At 33.7% G+C, this 19853-nt stretch overlaps 1 protein-coding gene across 6 annotated transcripts in view; it reads right to left on the bottom strand.

Moving 5' to 3' along the window:
- The window catches only part of LRBA (LPS responsive beige-like anchor protein), a 781419-nt gene that overhangs the window by 72092 nt on the left and 689474 nt on the right, over window positions 1–19853 (bottom strand). For all 6 annotated transcript variants that reach the window (XM_019441290.2, XM_019441289.2, XM_019441291.2 and 3 more), the window contains exon 48: window positions 8565–8732. In XM_019441290.2, coding sequence (XP_019296835.1) covers window positions 8565–8732 — 168 coding nt within the window. The remainder of the gene's footprint in view (window positions 1–8564; window positions 8733–19853) is intronic.

Here is a 19853-nt window from a genome sequence, read left to right as displayed (position 1 = left end):
TTTCCTTAATGACTTTTGGTTTTGATATTAGACTTACAAAATGGGCCTTCTCCATTCCAAGACTATAAAACTACTCACCTATATTATCTTCTAAGTTCTGTAGTTTCATTTTTTACATGCATAACATAATCTTTATTCTAAACAAATACATGTAATTCATTTTTAATTTCTTCCACTTTAAGATGTGAAACGGGAATCTAAATTAATTTATATCTAAACAATTAGCTAGCTGTCCCAACATCACATATTAAACATGATAGCCTTTTCCCACGTGACTTAAAATACCATTTTTATAAAAAATGCTCATATGTAATATGCCTATTTCTGGAAGCTCTATTCTATTCCACTGGACTTCAGTTCCTTCACTACGACATGTTGTCTTGATTACTGTAGTTTATATTTATGTATCTCGTAATCAAACCTATTTACTTTTTCTTTAATTTAGTTCTATCAACTCCGGTTTCTCAGGCTACTGCATTTAAGAAATTGTAGAGTAGGAGGATGGATGCCCAAAAGCTATACTTGACACAGTACAAGAAGCAAGACTGATAGCTTAAGGGTAGAAATAGAAAAATATATAAAAAGAGAGCATAAAAACTACAAAACAGCAGTATGGAATTGTTTAGTTTAAGGCCAAATATAGCACAGAACAATAACTAATAATAATTTTAAAAAACCATATTTGCTAATCTTCCCCACTTCTCATTACTGTCTTCCTGTAAAATGTCCTCTTTTCCTATAAACTGTATAACACCCATTGTTTTACAAATATACATGCAAGGTTTGGAACACCTGGGTGGCTCAGTTGGTTAAGCATCCAACTTCGGCTCAGGTCATGATCTCCCAGTTTGTGAGCTGGAGCCCCATATCAGGTGAGCTTGAGCCCTGCTTCAGGCTCTGTGCTGACAATGTGGAGCCTGTGTGGGATTCTTTCCCTCTCCCTCCTCTGCCCCTAGTGGGATTCTCTCTCTCTCTTTCCCTCTCTCTCTCTCAAAAATAATATAATATAATATAATATAATATAATATAATATAATATAATATAATATAATAAATATTTTAAAAAATAAAAAAAAAAGATTTATGAAACTTAACTATGTCCAAGGTGAGTCAAGTCTCAACAGATTTCAAATAATATGTATCATATATACCGCATTCATTAGCTTTAGAATAAGTTAAAATTAATAACAAAAAGATAACTAGATATCATGTATGAAGGCAAGCCCTCACTGAAGTGATGACCTTTAAGGTGAGGCATAAATGAGGAGGAACCAGAATGTGAAAATCTGGAATAATCAGAGAAAACAACCATCAAAAAAGGGTGCTAAGTCAATGAAAATCTTCATATGATCAGGAACAGAAACAAGGTCAGTATGGCAGGACACACGAATGAGTAAGAGAATAACCTGGCATGAGATCAGAGAGGTAGGCAAGGGCCAGATCACGTGGATCAAAGTGGATTTTAATCTGCTTACTGTGAAAGAGGAAGGTTTAAGTAAGGAGTGACTTGATCTGATTTACATTTTCAAAATAATATTCTGGCAGCTCTGTAGAAAATGGACTGTAGGCAGAAAGGGGTGACCAGGTGTATTAATACTAGCCAGGGGAGAGATGATGATGGTGGCTTAGATTAATGATAGACAGATATAAATGGTTTCCAAATATGTTTTGGAGATACCATCAACTTAGCTGCCATATTTTTAATTTATTATTTTTTAAAATTTACATTCAAGTTAGTTAGCATATAATGCAGTAATGATTTCAGGAGTGGAATCCAGTGATTCATCCCCTACATATAACACCCAGTGCTCATCCCAACAACAAGCACATCCCCTTGCCCACTTAGCCCATCCTCCAACCCCAAACGACATCCAGCAACCCTCAGTTTGTTCTCTGTATTTAAGACCCACTTATGTTTTGTTCCCTTCTCTGTTTTTGTTATTTTTGCTTCTCTTCCCTTATGTTCATCTGTTTTGTATCTTAAATTCCACATATGAGTGAAGTCATATGGTATTTGTCTTATCTGACTAATTTCGCTTAGCATAATACCCTCTAGTTCCATCCATGTAGTTGCAAATGGCAAGACTGCATTCTTCTTGATTGCTGAGTAATACTCACACACACACACAAATATATACACACCACATTTTCTTTATCCATTCATCTGTCGATGGACATTTGGTCTCTTTCCATACGTTGGCTATGGTCAACTGCGCTATTCTTCAACCAACTTCCCATATCTTCCCCACCTACCACATAGCTTTTCCAGTCATAGAGCCATACTATTCTCCTTCCCACATGCTCTACTCTCTGCTTTGAATGCCCTTACCCTTTCTGCTGCTTTGCCTACTTCAGTCCTCATTTCTTAAGGATTATGTTTAGGCAGTTATTGCCCCCTTAAACTGGGTTAGCTTTTCCTCCTTTGTGCTCCTATATATAGTGTATAAATCTCAGGCAGAGCATATCACTGTACATACAATTTTTAAAACTTATTCCTGACCTACTAAAACTCTATCAATGAAATGTCTTATACTAAGGTCTAGATAACCCAGTTCTCAACTTTTGGATAGAGCAAATACCAGTTATATTAAAATTGACAGTTGAACTGTGGATAAGAATATAAAATTGTTCTAGAAACCACACTTGTAAATAAAGTTATATTCTAAATATATTTAAAGAAAATATATAAGGTAAATACCTATGCTACATTTTTTTAGGAAAGGAAAAATTATTTGTATAATTAATATTCAATTCATTACATATTTATTTTGTGAATTTGGATTTTACAAGGTTTTTGCCCTTAATAAAAATATTTATTCTTACTCATATCTGACTCTGAATTCAATTATCCTAATTTTTCTCTTTCTAAATTTCTTTCCTTGATCTTAGTTTTTTTGAAATGGTGTTAGAAACATTTTTTTTAGGTAGGCTCCACGTCCAACATGGGGCTTGAACTCACAACCCCAAGATCAAGAGTCACATGCTCTACTGACTGAGCCAGCCAGGCACCCCAGAAAGGTTTGATAAGATCGTATAAAGGAAGAGAAGTATGTCAAAACCATCTTCAGTAGAATTAACAATAAGAAAATAACCAACTTTGATATATTTATACTTTGTCCAGGAAATAATACATGTACTCATCACAGGAAACAAATTCCATAATTATGTATGGTGATGGGTGTTAGTTAGACTTAACTGTGGTGATAATTTCACAATATATACAAATATCAATTATGTTGTATACCTGAAACTAATATAATGTTGTATGTCAATTATACCTCAATTTTTAAAATGCAAAAAAAGAATATATATAATGCTGGAAAATAGAACAGATGAAAAAATAGTAAAAGAGAAAAAGAACAAAAATAGTATCAAAGAGACAGAAATAAAGAGCAAAGAGGTCTGTTAGAATAAAAAGCTAAAGAATATATCTTTTAGTGGAGGTCATAGATATTTGAAAGAAAAATAGTACATATGCCTGAAAAATAATTCTCTCTCGTGTGTGATATATGTAAATGTAGACATGGTTGTATATTGATATCCCAGCTGTTTTCTAAAAATTAAAAACAACATAAAAGTTTAATGTGCTACAGGCTGTTTCTCTGATTACTCTTCCCCCCTTATGGTTATTATTTCTATCGTTTAGTGCTTTTTTTATAGAGAGATTATTTTTATGATCACTTACTATGCCATATGTATTAACCATTCACTCTAGAGTAAAACTTTCTCAAGAGAAATGAAGCTCTTCCCAAGTAGTGGGTAAATACATGACTTGTACATAAACAACTTGTCTCTCTGTGAATATCTAAGTGTTCCAAGTTTAAATATATAGTAGTGAACAGAAATAAGTAAAACTATAGTTACTGACAGAAAGAAGTCTAGTCTAGTCTGCTTTTAATACTAGAGAAGCACAAATCTATTGTGGTCCCATGACTGTGGTCTTGCAGAGATAATGTTTTAATATAAGTCAAGTGTCTGTAAAAAGTTACTAATATTAGAGATGTTAAAGAATCTTAGGGGAACAAGATTCTGAAGAAAAGATAGTGTAGCCTGGAGATGGGGTGGGGAGCAAAACAAAGGGCAACAGTGGGAGGTTTATAACTAGCAGGAAGCTGTGACAAGAAGTGACTTGGAGGCTGCCCAGGCCTGGCGGTTACAGGCACATGGCAGGCCAGGGTTAGAGCAGTAGGAGCTACCTTCCTGGGTCATCCTGTACAGCCTCATTCCAATCTCAAAGTTGGAAGGAAAGTGTTCATAAACAGGCAGTCTGTGAGCAACCTCTCTGAAATAGTGCCCTACTCACAAGTCACTCTGTATCCCCTTACCTAGCCTTATTTTCTTCATAGCACTTATCACTAATTAAGATTAATCTTTACTGCTTATTTTGTGTGCACCCCGTTACATTGTGAGTTCCATGAGGGGAGGGATTTCGTCCGACTTTATTGCTTATCTCTGTATTTTTAGTACCTTGAATAAAATGAATATTTTTTGTATAAATGAATGAAAGAATAAATTGTCCCAATTTGCCAGCCCCTTTCTTATCTATCCAAACCAGCCTAGATCTACCCTTTAACAATTCACCAGTCACCCTTCCACTTTCGATCCTTCCTTATATATTCCACCATAACGTACCATGCAAAACCCCATCTGTTTCTCTCTCCATATATATTTACCCATACACACAAACACACACACACCCCTTACAGCATGTTTGTACACCCAACTCTCCTGCTGTTGACAACAGAGAAAAATGGTGGCAAGAAAGTAATCATTTATTATTGAGCATCTATTAAGCACCTATCATTATGTTAGTTATTTCCATAAATATTATCTCAACATTAAAAAACAAACTCTCATAATTTTGTTGCATTTACCCCTCATTCATGCACATTTACTTAAACCAGTCCTCAGACTAACCTCTACTCTCTAATCTCAGACAAGGCAGTATCGTTCCCTGCTGTCCAGTGCTTATCTCTATCTGTCTCATCAATTTTGTTCCTTTCCAGTCCCTCATAGAGCTTGGAAGTCTATTACATGCTTTCATTCATGTATGTTTGACATGCTTCCCTCTTTTTGGATCTTTCCAATTAACATAGAATCATGGTCAAATATCTACCCATTAAAAAAGAAAAAAAAACTCAGAGTGACTGCTAATGGGCATGGAGTTTCTTTTCGTGGTGACAAAAATGTTCTAAAGTTAGATTGTGGTGGTGCTTGTAAAAGTCTGAGTATGCTAAGAACTACTGTACACTTTAAATGGGTGAATTGTATCATATGTGAGCTATATCTCAATGAAGTGATTAAAGATTCTCCCTTCAATTATTTCCTTTTCTCACTGTGTTTACTTGTTCATGTCCCATCCACCGCTTCTAAGCTACTTTCTGTAAGATCACACAGTGACTCTTAGAATAATCCGGTGGGTACCTTTTGCTTCTTATCTGCTCAATCTTCTTTCAAATAGGTTCTAAAACACACACGTGGTTATGTCACTAACCTTCGACCGATAATCCATTGCCTTATAGTGCAGTTATAATTACATTTTATGTCACTGAAGGCCCTTTAGAGTATGGTCCTGTCTCTCTTTCTCACCCTATCACCTTTGGTTCATTGCATTCTCCCATCATGATCTCTCTCTCACCTATGTGCAGAAAGTGTTTACCCTTTCTTCTGTGTAGATACCCTTTGCTCATGACTCTACCCAGTGTTCTCATTTATCCTTCAATCTATAGCCTCTCATTTCCCAGAAAACAGGATTGGATTCTGGCATTCTGGGTTTAGTGCCTATTCTGTATGTTTGTACATACATACAGTGTACTTACCTCTATACTGAGTTTATCACAGTATATTGTAATTGTTTACTTATCCATATTTCCACGTTAGACAATGAACTCAAGCTGATGAGGGCAGGGACTTACCTTTCAACTTTTTACCCTTATTATATAATTTGGGTTTAGTAAAAGGTTGTTTTAAAAAGTGAATAAGTTAATGCCTACTCTTGTTTTCTGTTTTCTCCTTGCCTCACTTCACAATGAACTCTGCACGTGTCCTCTAGGAAACAGTCTCTGATAACCTATCTAGCATTAGCATTTTATGATCTTTCTGTGATGATCAGTAATTCATATTCTTTTTATGGTTGTGTTTCTTAACAGAGAACACCATAAGGAAAAGAATTACCATGTGATGAATCCTTATGATAAGACAGGTACCACGCCAGACACTTTACGTGTATTATACCCCGTCTAGTCTTCTATGGGGTGAGCATTCTCATACCAGTTCTATATATGTGGAAATAGAGTCTAAGGAAGATCCAAGTCACACAACTAGTAGGCATCAGGGTTAGGAACTAAACTTCTTTCTTTCTTCTTTCTTTCTTTCTTTCTTTCTTTCTTTCTTTCTTTCTTTCTTTCCTTTCTTTCTTTCTTTCATCTATCTATCTATCATCTACTTGCTTGTTTGTTTATTCTACTGTATCACACTGCATTGTATCACAAGACTTAACACTATGATATAGGATGGCTATAAAAATTATATTTGTTTTATAACATCCAGAAAACTTTGAGAATGAATCATGCATATTTATATGAATAGTGTTAAATAATGACATGACATATAGTAGTCCCCCTTATCTGTGGTTTTGCTTTTGATGGATTCAGTTATCTGTCATCGACCATGGTCTAGAAGCAAATGATCATCCTTGTGCCACATCATCAGGTCAATACTAACCTAACATTATGCCACAATGCCTACACATCATCCACCTCACTTCATCTCATCATGTAGGCATTTTATCATCTCACATCATCACAAGAAGAAGGGTAAGTACAACACAGTAAGATATTTTGAAAAAGAGAGAGAAACTACATTCACCTTTTATTATTGTATTTGTTATAATGTTCTGTTTTACTATTGGTTATTGTTGTCAATCTCTTACTATGCCTAATTTATAAATTAAACTGTATTTTAGGTAAGTATGTATAAGACAAAACATCGTATGAATAAGGTTTGGTACTATCCATAGTTTCAGGCATCCATTGGGGGTCTTGAAACATATCCCCCATGGATAAGGGTCAGGGGAACTACTGTATTCATTCTTCAAGAATATTGAGTGCCTACCATACTTAGAACATAATAGGCCATGTTTTTTATATAATATGAAAATAAATGTGATAAGTGGAAAACCCTCCAGTTAGAGTTTAATTTGCTAATAATTAACTACTTGGGGTTGTGGGCAAAAAAAGGAAGCCAAGGAAACTTAAAGCAAAAGTTTTAAATAATCTTTAGCAAAAGCTGATCTAGAAAAATTAGTATTAAAAACTTATTTGGTAAGGTAGCTCCTTAAAAAGTTAACATAGTATTACCATACAATCTAGCAATTCTACTTTGGGGTATATATACAAAAGAACTGAAAGCAGAGATTTAAACAGACACTTATATACCAATGTTTATAAAACCACTATTCACAATAGCCAAAAGGTGAAAACAACCCAAAATGTCCATGAACATATGAATGGAGAAAAAAAATATAGTATACACAAACAACAGATATATTATTCATCCTTGTAAGGAAGGAAATTCCGACACATGCTACAGCATAGATGAACCTTGAAGATACTATGCTAAGTAAAGTAAGCCAGCCACAAAAGGATAAATATTATATGATTCCACTTCGATGAGGTACCTGGTGTAGTCAAGTTCCTGGAGATAGAAAGTAGAATGGTGATAGTCAAGGACTAAAGGGCAGGGGGTGGGGATGAGGAGTTACTATTTTAACAAATACAGAGTTTCAGTTTGGGAAGATGGAAAACTTCTGGAGATGGATGGCAGTAATGGCTGCACAACAATGTGAATGTGCTTAATACCACTGAATTACACTAAAAAATGGATAAAATAATAAATTTTATGCTATATTTTCTCCACAATAAAAAACATTATTTGAAGTCCTCACATGTTTAAAGTGAAAGAAAAACTATAATTTATACATATATTTGACCTATATATCTAATGTCTAAATGGACTATACCCATGTTCAAATATTCTACAAAGTTAATTTAACAAACATTTACTCTCCCATTGTCTAACCACATGCCTAGAATTTGGATTCAGAAAATACCAAAGATATATGACATTCTTCTAGATCTCTACTGTCCAGTCTGGTAGCCACTAGCCATATGGGGCTATTTAAGTTTGGATTAACTAGAAATAAATAAAATTAAACATTCAGTTCTTCAGTCACACTAGCCACATTTCAAATGCACAACAGCCACATGCAACTAGTGGCTACTGTATTGGACAGTGTAGATATAATGTATATTTCCATCAGTCACTGCAGAAAGTTTCACTGGACAGTGCTCTTTTACATTATACTAGAAATATTATATGGTAAAAACCACTGGCGTGTGTGAGGATTCAAGTCCCAGCGAGGTCACGAACTGAAAGGTTATTCTGCTTAATTCACTCCACTCATGTGGTTTCCATTTTATCATAAGCAAACTGAAAGCATGAGGAAGATATTACCCAGTGCTGTCTTGTCTAAAGATACCTGGGAGATCCAGTCAGATAACTTACCTCTCTCAATACAGGATCAGCTATTGAATTCAGATTGACAGCTCCTTCATAGGTCAGGTAATAGAACACGTTGAGGGATCGAACAGCCTCTGGTCCTTGCTGTTTATAGCCAAAAATGAGATCAATCCATTGGTGAAGCTGGCAGGAAACAAATTCACTCTCCAGGGCCTGAAAATAAAGGGCATAGATCATATTATTGTGCTGAATTTGGTTTTTAAAATATATAGAGAAATTTAGAACAAGCAGTAAAGTTTTACACTAAATTTACTGGGAATAGACTTATTCTGATGTCCTATTTTCCACCAGAATCTGTTCTCCTTTGTTTATAATTAGAAACTTTCTGGCACTTGTTATGCTGAATTATATTAGATTGCTTACATTTCAGTATTATTCTACAATACTGTAAGCATTGTGAGGGCAGGACTGGGTCTGTCTTCATAATATTTGTAACTCAGGACCTGACAGTTACCCAATTCATGCTTCAAAGAGAGAAAACATGAAACATTTACTATCCACCTGAAATGTTTATCATTTTTCTAGATAGAAACCTTTTGTTGTCTATTGAAACAATTATATAACCAAATTATTTAGTGCTTTCAACTGAGTTTTTATGCCAACAAATTTGATCTTTGGAGGAATACTTACAATTACTGAATTATAATTACTGTTATTATTCTAGGTATTAGTATCAAACCTGACCAAAAATTTGATGCTATTAACATAATAGTGCCCAATAAATAATGAATGGATGTAATCAAATGTTCAGCGGAAATTCTGGGCACCAGATCCACTTCCAACTCAACACTGCATTCCCAGTTACCAGCACTGTACCTAAAGCACAGTGAGTACCAACAAATGTTTGCTGCCTTTAATACAGTTATAAATATAAAAGAGGTTAAAAAACTGGAAACATTTTTATAAAAGTGTCCAGATTTATATTATTTAATGTTCTTCAAAATTATTTCACCATAAAAGTTTAGCATATGGACTCAATTATCAATAATTAATGCTATTCAAATCACAGAGCTCTAAGATAAGTGCTGAAGCTTGATTTGAAGTATACCAAATTATGTCAGATGATGTATCTCATAGAAATTCTTTTTAGTGTAATAAGTATATGGCTGTGATATATTTTTGGTGTGGCTTATTATGTTATCAATATTATAAAAAGAAATCTGTTGGTTTTAAAACAAAATTGAGTAATCTCTATAGTAAGCAACCAATAAGATATAAACCATCTTGTGACAAAAGACATTCCTATTAGTTCACAGGTATACACTTGTGTTAAGTATTGCTTTATTAAAATAAGTGCCTGTGGGGGCACCTGGCTGGCTCAGTCAGTGGAACATGTGACTCTTGACCTTAGGACTGTGAGCTTGAGCCCCATGTTGGGTACAGAAATTATTTAAATATTTTTTAAAATCCCTATCTAAAATAAGTGCCTATGAATAAGAAAAGTATTTACAACTGAATTCAAATAATATACTTCCTTTAACTGATGATACTTAAAATGACTTCACAATATATCACATACTGTGTAAAATGCAAAAAATAATTCTGTAAATAAAACTCTAGGCAGTTCTCATATTGTAACGTATACCTGAATATGAAATAAAAATATTTAGCTAGCTTCAACTGTGAAAGTTACTGTTTTAGACATCTCTTATAAAACTCATTATATTTATAAATTTAGTAAATAGCTAAGAGAGCACAAAAGTGCTGCAAATGTTATTTGAAATTGGAGAAGAGGAGACTGTAATAAGTACATAGATTTAAAATTAATCTGAAAATTCAGGAATTATTAATGGAAGATGCACAAAAATGATACGTTTGTTTCATTAACTTGGGCCTTGAGTAGGGATGGGGGATTGGGGGCCATGTTTAAAGTGACACATAAAAACAGCAATTGTCTTAATTTGTGTGCAGTGCACTCCACACAAAAGCCCTAAATATGTTCAAATTAGAGCAAGCTGCTTGATTGTCACTGCAGTCTCATGTCACATTAATGCATGACAAACATTAAACCATACACTTAAATGGCAATTTATATCATTTAAATGTTTACTGCCAGACTAGCTCATCACTCATTTAAATGTGACTTTCTGACAGCTAATTTCAGTTAATTTTCTCCAATTCACTTAATTAGAACTTTCAATCAGGGAAGGACCTACACATATCTTTGGGCTTATATCCTTTTTAGTTGTTCAAAATCTGAGTTAATAAACTGCTGAAAAGCCCTCCAATAATAGATTAGCATGTAATATCTCTGAGTCTACAAAAAAAGTGTGACTATATGAAGCAATCTCACAGTAGGTACTCTTAGAAAGAACCTACACTTATTTATGTAAATAATACTCTCGCCAGTAGTTTAAATAAAAAACATTTAGTTCATATACACGCACTATTGAAACAATAAAAAAACCCTGCATCCAAGCTAATTAAAAATTAATGATTTCAAAATTGTTTAATAAGATAAAACAGTCAGGAGTCTCCTGAGTGTCCGTGGTGTTGTGATTTGAGACTATAAAATTCCAGAAGGCTCAGCAAATGATAAAGTACAAGAGAATTTTCTCAATATTAAAGCTCTAAAAACCAGTGCAATTTTATTTTATGTGTCATCAAAGAATTGCGAGTGTTCCTAATGTTGATTAAATTGCTATGGTTATAAGAGTTCCTAAAAAGTTTAAAATCATTTCAGAAAAAGTCAGTTCAGGACTTTAACATCCTTTCAGTAGTAGTGAATGACAACTGCTTAACCAAAGGTATATAATAATAAAAACTTAGTAAAGATTTGAGGTAAGAGGTAAAGGCAAGCAGAATAAAATTACTGAAGGACAGAAATACAACTAATTCAAAATGGAATATCCTGAGAATACATCTCATATCTTGTTTTTGAAATTCAAAAACATAAATTATAAAACATATTAAAATTCTTTAAATCCCTTTATATGTTAAGATTTGAAAAAAACACTCTATATAAAATACATACATCCACATTTGTAGTCACAAAAAAATAGAAATACGACATTGCGATGCTGAGCATTTGTGATTTTTCAAAGCCTTTAGGTCAGACAGTCCTCATTAAGACTGGAGTTAAATACGGTTTGCAGCTAGGGGATAGTAACATTCTTCCCATGCTGCTCTCAAACCTAACCAATCAATTGTTAGTACTCCCTTAGCAGGCTGGATACATCATTTACATCCAATGTGTGCTCTGAGTAAAATTTGTAAAAAGAAAATCCACTAAAATGTCCAACACAATACAATAATATTCAACTCATCTGAGTTATTATAAAATAAATCAGTGACTAATGTCCAATTGTTAAGGATCAAATAAGTCTATGAAAAGACTATCATATGAAGCCTCACACAAATTGTCAATCCAATCCAGGGGGACTCATATTAGTCTTGACAAACTGTCTTGGGGCTGATATCTGCTTTCTTAATGAGATCTATTAAGCAGAGACTAAAACACTTGAGATATGCTAAAAAGTACAGTATACAGATGTCAAATACAAACACTTATTAGTAACTTTCATTTGTTTGGTCCACATGCAGAACATCAACAAATTCAAGCTTTAATATTATAAAGATAATAGTAAATTATTCATAAACAACTCATTTGTGTAATCTTGTGTCAGAAATAATTATAACATATATGAATATGTGTCTTACAATCAATCTCATTGAAAGAATGTAATCTGTGTTTTCCTGCCACTAACCCATTAAGGGAATGAATTATTTATGGATAAAAAATATTTTTTACAATTATTCTTGTTTCCTGTAGTATAGTCAAATAATATGATAATTTATATAGAAATGGCTTGCTTTTTACTATTTGGGAATAAAAATTCTAAAATAAAAGGCATTAATAATGTGTTTGTTAATCTCTGTATGCTTTAGAGACACTCTAGCAATTTCCTTTTATTTTCAAACAAAATAATGTAAAAATGTAAAAATCAAGAAAAGCAATTTTATTTATTTAAAAAATTTTTTATTTTAATTATTTAAACAAATTTTTTAAGGTTTATTTATTTTTGAGAGAGAGACAGAGCACCAGCAGGGGAGAGGCAGAGAGGGAGGGAGACACAGAATCCGAAGGAGCTCCAGGCTCTGAGCTGTCAGTAGAGAGCCCAACACGGGGCTCAAACTCCAGAACCATAAAATTATGACCGGAGCTGAAGTCGGATGCTTAACTGACTGAGCTACCCAGCGGCCCCTAAAAAATTTTATTTTAGAGAGAAAGAGCACACCAGCGGGGAAAAGGAGCAGAGGAAGAGTGAGAGAATCCAAAGCAGGATCCATGCTCACCACTGAGCCAGATGGCGGGGTTCTATCCCACGAACCCTGGGATCATGACCTGAGTTGAAATCAGGAGTCGAACACTTAACTGACTGAGCAACCCAGCCACCCCGAAAACCAATTTTAATTAACAAAAGAAAGGTAATTGTTTAATTCAAGACCTGAAAACCTTACTTGTGTATTATTCCCAAATTAATGCTAATATTTATTTATACTTTTGTTAAATGGTCTCATACTACACCATTTTTAAAAACCACTAAATAAAAGCTACTGATATCTATAGGACATGATTTTTATGAAAAAACAAAATGAAACAAAACCCAAAGGATCAAATAGTATTTACAAACCTTTAAGTACAGAAATAATTGCATAACCAGAAGAAAGTAGGTCTGTGTAACACAGATACACGTTTCTCAAGACCTATATCATCACTTCCATTCGTAGGTTTCTAGAAGACCTGATTCAATTCTGAGATTCAAAATGCATTAGCTATAAGTATCAAAGAAGAAAATAAAAATGACTGACTCACCCTTTTGCCTTGGTATACATTTAATTATAAGATGTATTTAATCATATTTTAAAGATTTTAAACAATTTTTATGTACCCTCTATACCCAACTTGGGGCTCAAACTCACAACCCTGAGGTCAAGAGTTGCATCTTCTTTTGACTGAGCCAGCCAGGCACCCCAATTACATTTTAAATGGAAGAATAAAAATTAGTTTTGTAAATTTTTAATTGTACTTTTATAAATTAAGAGTATTAATTCATTTGAGTGTTACATGTTTCAAAGGAGTTAATTTTGGGATTGGCCAGAACATTAAGAACTTGGAATTTTAAGTATTTTTCACTTCAAATACATGTAATACAGCCTTCTTCCTACACACACACACACACACACACACACACACACACACACACACACGCATATACACACACAGATTTAAAATGAACTGGTCTGTTATGTTTGCATGTGCTGGATTTCAAACACTAGTGGTAATGTTTCCTTAACATTGATATATGACCTTTGTAATTTACATTGAAGAAAGCTGTTTTTTTCAGCCTAATTAGAACTGTTTCAAATTTTCCTGCTAAATATATGATATAAAGTCCTTTCAACTTTTTTATTCTAGAGTTTCTTTCCATGTCAACTTTGTTCCAATCAAAATATGCTTTGAATTAAATGATTTTGATTGAATATGTGGATCACATTTCACTTCTAAGATTTAAAGTCCAAAAAGGAAAAGTTTAGCCTGTTCAAACAAAGCAAGAGCAGCCACTTTGCGGAAAGCTATTCACATTTAAGAAGACTGACAAATTGTTTGTGTGCACCATTAGGTCTAGTTTCTGCAATAGTTGCCAGATTTCCTGTCCCCCTAATAAGATACATTAACTCCTTAAATGCTGGCTCTGAATTTGTGATAAATCCAAGTAAATGTAGCAAATTTTTAATTTACCTATAAGTTCCTTCTTTTAAATAAATTTAAAGAACAGTAAAGAAAACTTGTATTATGTTATATCAAAATCTTCAGGAAACAAAGGTCACAGAAAAAAATCATTTTTTCTAATTGGACAGATACAAATTCAGAATATAAACTTACTTGCCAAATGGGATTTCCAAAAGTGAAAAATCCACATTAATCCTCATTTTTTTCTTAAAAATGTATTAAACTATAAAGAATTACTCGTTCAAATGAAACACAACAGTGAAAATGTTAGAAGATGTGGTGAACTATAATCTGACATGAGCTTAACACTGTTCTATATTAAGTACAAATATCATAGTGCTTCAGAATTCAGATATTTACCTTACTATAAATATATAACAAAAACATGAAACAAATTATATATTATTTACAAAGAAAAGTTTAACTTTGAAGGGTTAAAAATATGTGTGAAGCTGTAACATTAAAAACAATAAGTCATGAATGTCAAAGAAGAAAAAAGGAGAATCAAGGATTTAGGGAAAGAAACTGTGGGATGCTAAGAATAAAAATTATATCTGACAGTTAAGAAAAATGTAATTTAGTCACAACACATTGAAGTTCAGGCTGAAAAGCAGATAGAGAAATCACTAAAAGGAGTTCTGTACTTCTAAACTGCCCTTGAACTGTTGGGCAGAAGAAAGATTCTGGAGCTGGCAGTGCACTGTTCATTTCTACATTTATATCATTACTAAAGAAAAGTGTGAGTTAGTATCATATCTTGATATAACCATCAAGAACTCGTGCATCTTTTGGCAGGAGAATCATTCTGTCTACGATTGTTATTGTGTAGTTTTAAATGGACTAGTCAACCAGCTGTTATATATTTTACACACTGAAGGCCATGTTTCCTTTGAAATTCATAGTTTTAATCTCAACTGAAGTCTGTATTGCTGTGTGCCAAGATCAAAAGGATTAGGCAAACTTGTACAATTACCCTCCTTTTCAGAGAGATGATTTTTTTCTAATGTTTAAAATAGTCCTATATGCTGACATTTTATCCAACTATTTTCTTTAGAGCTACAGAACATTAAAACATTTAATTAACATTTCAACCTTAGGTCACTCTTAATCTAAAACCCAGGAATTCATAATATACAGATATTTTAAACTAGTTACAGTATAACACACATAGATGGAGCTCTAAAAAAATTCTATTTTACTAAGATCGAATGGGGAACAACTATAATTAAATGATAGATATACCCATCTATTTTATTATGTGTTTGCATTTTGCATGACTTCATGCAGAAAACAGTTCACAGAGCTTAAAGTAATGTGTATGCATCAAGATAAAATAAATTTAACATAAGAGAAAGTAATGCAAAAATAAGAAGTACATAACAATGATGCCATGAAATTCTATAGACTTAGAGGTGTGCCGCATATTTGTTCCTAAGCTTTCTAGCAGGCAACATAAAGAAAGAAACACGAACACTTACAAGAGTCAAAAATGACCATAATGTAAAAACAAACCAGATGGCCTAGAAAAACACATTATTTCTATTCCTGAGATAAGAAATTCCTCCCTTGGCAATATGATGGAATGCAGGTATGTGACTCTCAGAGGGACTGACTTAATCCTGGGATAGATTTAAAGTATAGACAAATGGAGAGACTACATATTCTTCAGGCAATCCTGCATAAACATTATTTCTCTTAGGTGAGGCTTTGAATGGTAAATTCTAGATTACACTCCATGACAAGTACCTGGAATGCAGCCATTTTATTTTGTCAGCTAAATGTGGAGCCACATGTTTCAACAACAGCTAACTGAGTCACAGGACTAATAATATCTCAAAAATGTGAAGAGTATGAGGAGAAAGAAACAAACAAGCCTCTATGGAAGGCAGGCCCACCTTCACCTGAAAGGGGTAGTAGCCTATGCTAGGCTAAGACACATTCAAGATTCTCCTCAGAAAGTAATTTTGGGTTCACTTTCCCACATAGATAAATAGACAACAAAAGTTTCCAAATGCCACCATGATCTCCTAATACTACAGCTGTTAAAATGTTTAAGAGTGCTATAGTTAAATGCTCAACCTTTGTAAAAGATTTAGGAAAGTATCATTGGAAAATTAATATTGAACACTGTAAATTATTGTTATGCTCTTTGAGGTAAACTAGTTAAAAAATACACTTAAGTAATTACAGTATTAATCTAAAATTCTCAATTATCCATCTATGTATAGAAAAAAGAAATGATTTCTTTTTCAACAACATTGAAAATATATTACTTTGTTGTGTGAACTTCTGGAGTTTTTATTTTATAGTCACTTACAAAAGGAAGGAAAACAAAACCAAAAAAAAAAAATTAATCCCTTCCCATTTGCTTATCCACATAGATCTGATAAATACTAGCAGTCTCTTGCCTTTGAAGATGGCCAGACCAGAATCCCTACTTATTGCCAGATGTAGTTTAATCCTATGGGGACTCCAGACAAAAACAAGGAGCTGTCTTCATGGCACCAATGATTCCCTGGGCTGAATGCTATAAACTTATATTGGCAAATCAAAATCCTTGGCAAAATAGAACACTTATTATATCACCACTTCCAAGACTATCCAATAAAGAAAAAACCTGAACTGAGGAATATGATGCAAAGTTGAATATTTTTTTAAAGCATTGACAAGTTCAGCCAGAAAATTACATCTGCAGTTATTCTGTGTATGTAACTATATACACATACATTATGTAGGAATAAAAGTCTTTTTTTTTTCTCAGTGATCTCTATACCCAATGGGGGCTTGAACTCATGACCCTAAGATCAAGAGTTGCATGCTCTACCAACTGAGCCAACCTGGCACCCCTAAAAGTCTTTTTTTCATTCTACAACTTTTAATACCAGCATTTCAGTCATCCATTCAATCAACAAACATTTATTGAGTGCTTACTATAAATTTTGTTCTATGCTAGACTCTGGGGGTAATGAGATGAAATGTCCCTTTGGAGGAAGAATAGGGAGGCAGGCAAAAGGTGATCTCTAAGATGACTACAACAGCCTATGTGAGAAGTACTGAGAGCCTCAAGAAAACAGCAGTGGGAGTGAAGAAGAAGGGACAGATTTCAGAAAGATTGAAGTTATTATTTACACCAACTGATAACTACTGTGAAAGGTGAAGGAAAGGGAGTTCAGGATGATACCCAGGTTTCAATTTTGGACCTTAATTATACTGGAGAAGGAAGAGTTTATATGGTAAGAGATTAACTCAGCTTTGAATTTAGTATTAATATTTTGTACTTTTTAAAATAGATTTGAATTTAACCCTAAGCTTTATGTTTTGAATCTAAGGCTGCTAATTATAACACAAACATATATACTACTTAAGTATTAAAATATGTTCATGTTCAATGCTGGAATGCCCCCCCACCAAAAAAAAACAAAACACAACTGGGAGAAACAAAATGATCACCAAAACATTATACCCATGCTGTCCAACAGAAATATAATGCAAGCCACATGTATAATTCAAAATTTTCTAGAAGCTACACTAAAAAAAATTTAACAGGTGAAATTAATTTTAAGATAGCATATTTAATTGAGAATATTAAAAAATCATTTAAAAATATAATCAGTATAAAACATTTTGTATTGAATCTTAGAAATCTGGCATAAATTTTATACTTCCAACATATAGCACTTCTCAATTCAGACTAGTCAGATTTCAAGTGATCAATAGCCACATATGAATAATGGTTACAACACTGGACAGTAAAGCTTTATTCAGTTCCAAATACTGAATCTGCATTCAGATTTTTTTATTGAATTATAGTTGACACACTAAGTTACATTAATTTCAGGTGTACAACACAGTGATTTGACAACACTATATGTTATACTAGGCTCACCACAAGGGCAGCTACCACCTGTCACCATACTATGCTATTACAATACCATTGACTGTATTCCCTATGCTGTACCTTTCATCTCAGTTGTATTCACATTTTTACAGCATTTCGATGTAAGATAGAATTCAGGGATTAACAACATTTAACCTTCTTAAAAATACAGATTCTCTTACTGAAAATAAAGGTAAACCTTACAAGGCACAGGTACCTGCACACCACAGAATGACCTTTGATGCAGTTTTAAAGAGGTCATTACAATTCATAGTGCTAGAATGGCACTTCCCAGCGAAGAATGGCTAAATCTTAGGACATGACAGCAGAAATAAAACATCTTCAAGTATGAAACAGACATAATGTTCTTCACTGTATATTCTTTAGCCACTTACAAATCTCTGAAGAATTGTGGCAGCATTCAAAAGAAGGCATCATGACTACCCTCTCTTACACTAAAGGTAAAGGCCTAATTCTAGCAACTCCGATGCCATTTTCAAACTTCATCCTCAAAAGTCCTTGGTTAGAATTCTTACGTATTGTCTACACAACTGTATCAGCTACAGTCCATACAGCCATGGACTACAATTTAGTATAGAGAACACAACATTTGCTGAAAGCCAGTTATATGAAATCTGTAGGCAATATGGATATATTCAGAAGCCTCATAAAAAGTACCTCATTTTAGTAGCAGACAGAACTAGCTTCTGTTTGCCCACTCCTAGAAATTCCTTAATATATGTAATAATAGTCTATGATTCTCTAAATAACAATTAATCATAGGTCTGATTCCTTCTGAGTTATCAGTGAAATAATGTCTAGTTAATAGGGTCAGTCTTGTTTAATTATTTTTATGCAGCCATAATTAAACAGGCAATATGAGATAAATCTAAACTTCTTGAAATATTTAAGTAAATTTCTTATTTATGCTTCCTTACCTCCCCTTTTACTTCTTAAGTAATCTCTTCTCTTTCTATTATAGATAACACCACAAAAAATGTTTTTGCTAACATTACCATGCCCAACTGTCTGAATCCAAAGGATGCTTATCCCCCTTCACCTCTCCGGGTTATGGCGTTTATGTTTCTCTCTCTTCTGTAAGCTTCTTTGATACCTTACCTCCAGATTCTCTTTCTACATTGCTGACTTTCCTTCTCACTTTTTAAAAATTTCTATTTATTAAAAAAATTTTTTTTAATTTTTTTATTTATTTTTGAGACAGAGAGAGACAGAGCATGAGTAGGGAGGGGCAGAGAGAGATGGAGACACAGAATCCAAAGCTGTCAGCACAGAGCCTGACATGGGGCTCGAACTCACAGACTATGAGATCATGACCTGAGCTGAAGTCGGATGCTTAACTGACTGAGCCACCCAGGTGCCCCCCTGCCCTTTTTTTTAAAGTAAGCTCTATGCCCAACATGCGGCTTGAACTCATGATCCTGAGATTAAGAGTTGCATGCTCTACCAACACAGCCGGCCAGGTGACCCTTCTCGCTTTTTAATGTAGAGTCTTTTTCATCTACCTCCTTAGTGTTACTTCTTCTCATGATTCAGTCCCAGGCCCTTGTTTTTGATGTAACTCAGGTTAGTTGAGCTAGACCTCCAACTACCTTAATCGACAATTATCACCATTTCCAGACTTTCAAGTCCAAAATGTCAACTG

Source organism: Panthera pardus, unplaced genomic scaffold, assembly GCF_024362965.1.
Source record: "Panthera pardus isolate Hobbes unplaced genomic scaffold, ASM2436296v1 HiC_scaffold_13, whole genome shotgun sequence".
Classification (NCBI taxonomy): domain Eukaryota; kingdom Metazoa; phylum Chordata; class Mammalia; order Carnivora; family Felidae; genus Panthera; species Panthera pardus.
This window is presented reverse-complemented; position numbering and strand designations above follow the sequence as displayed.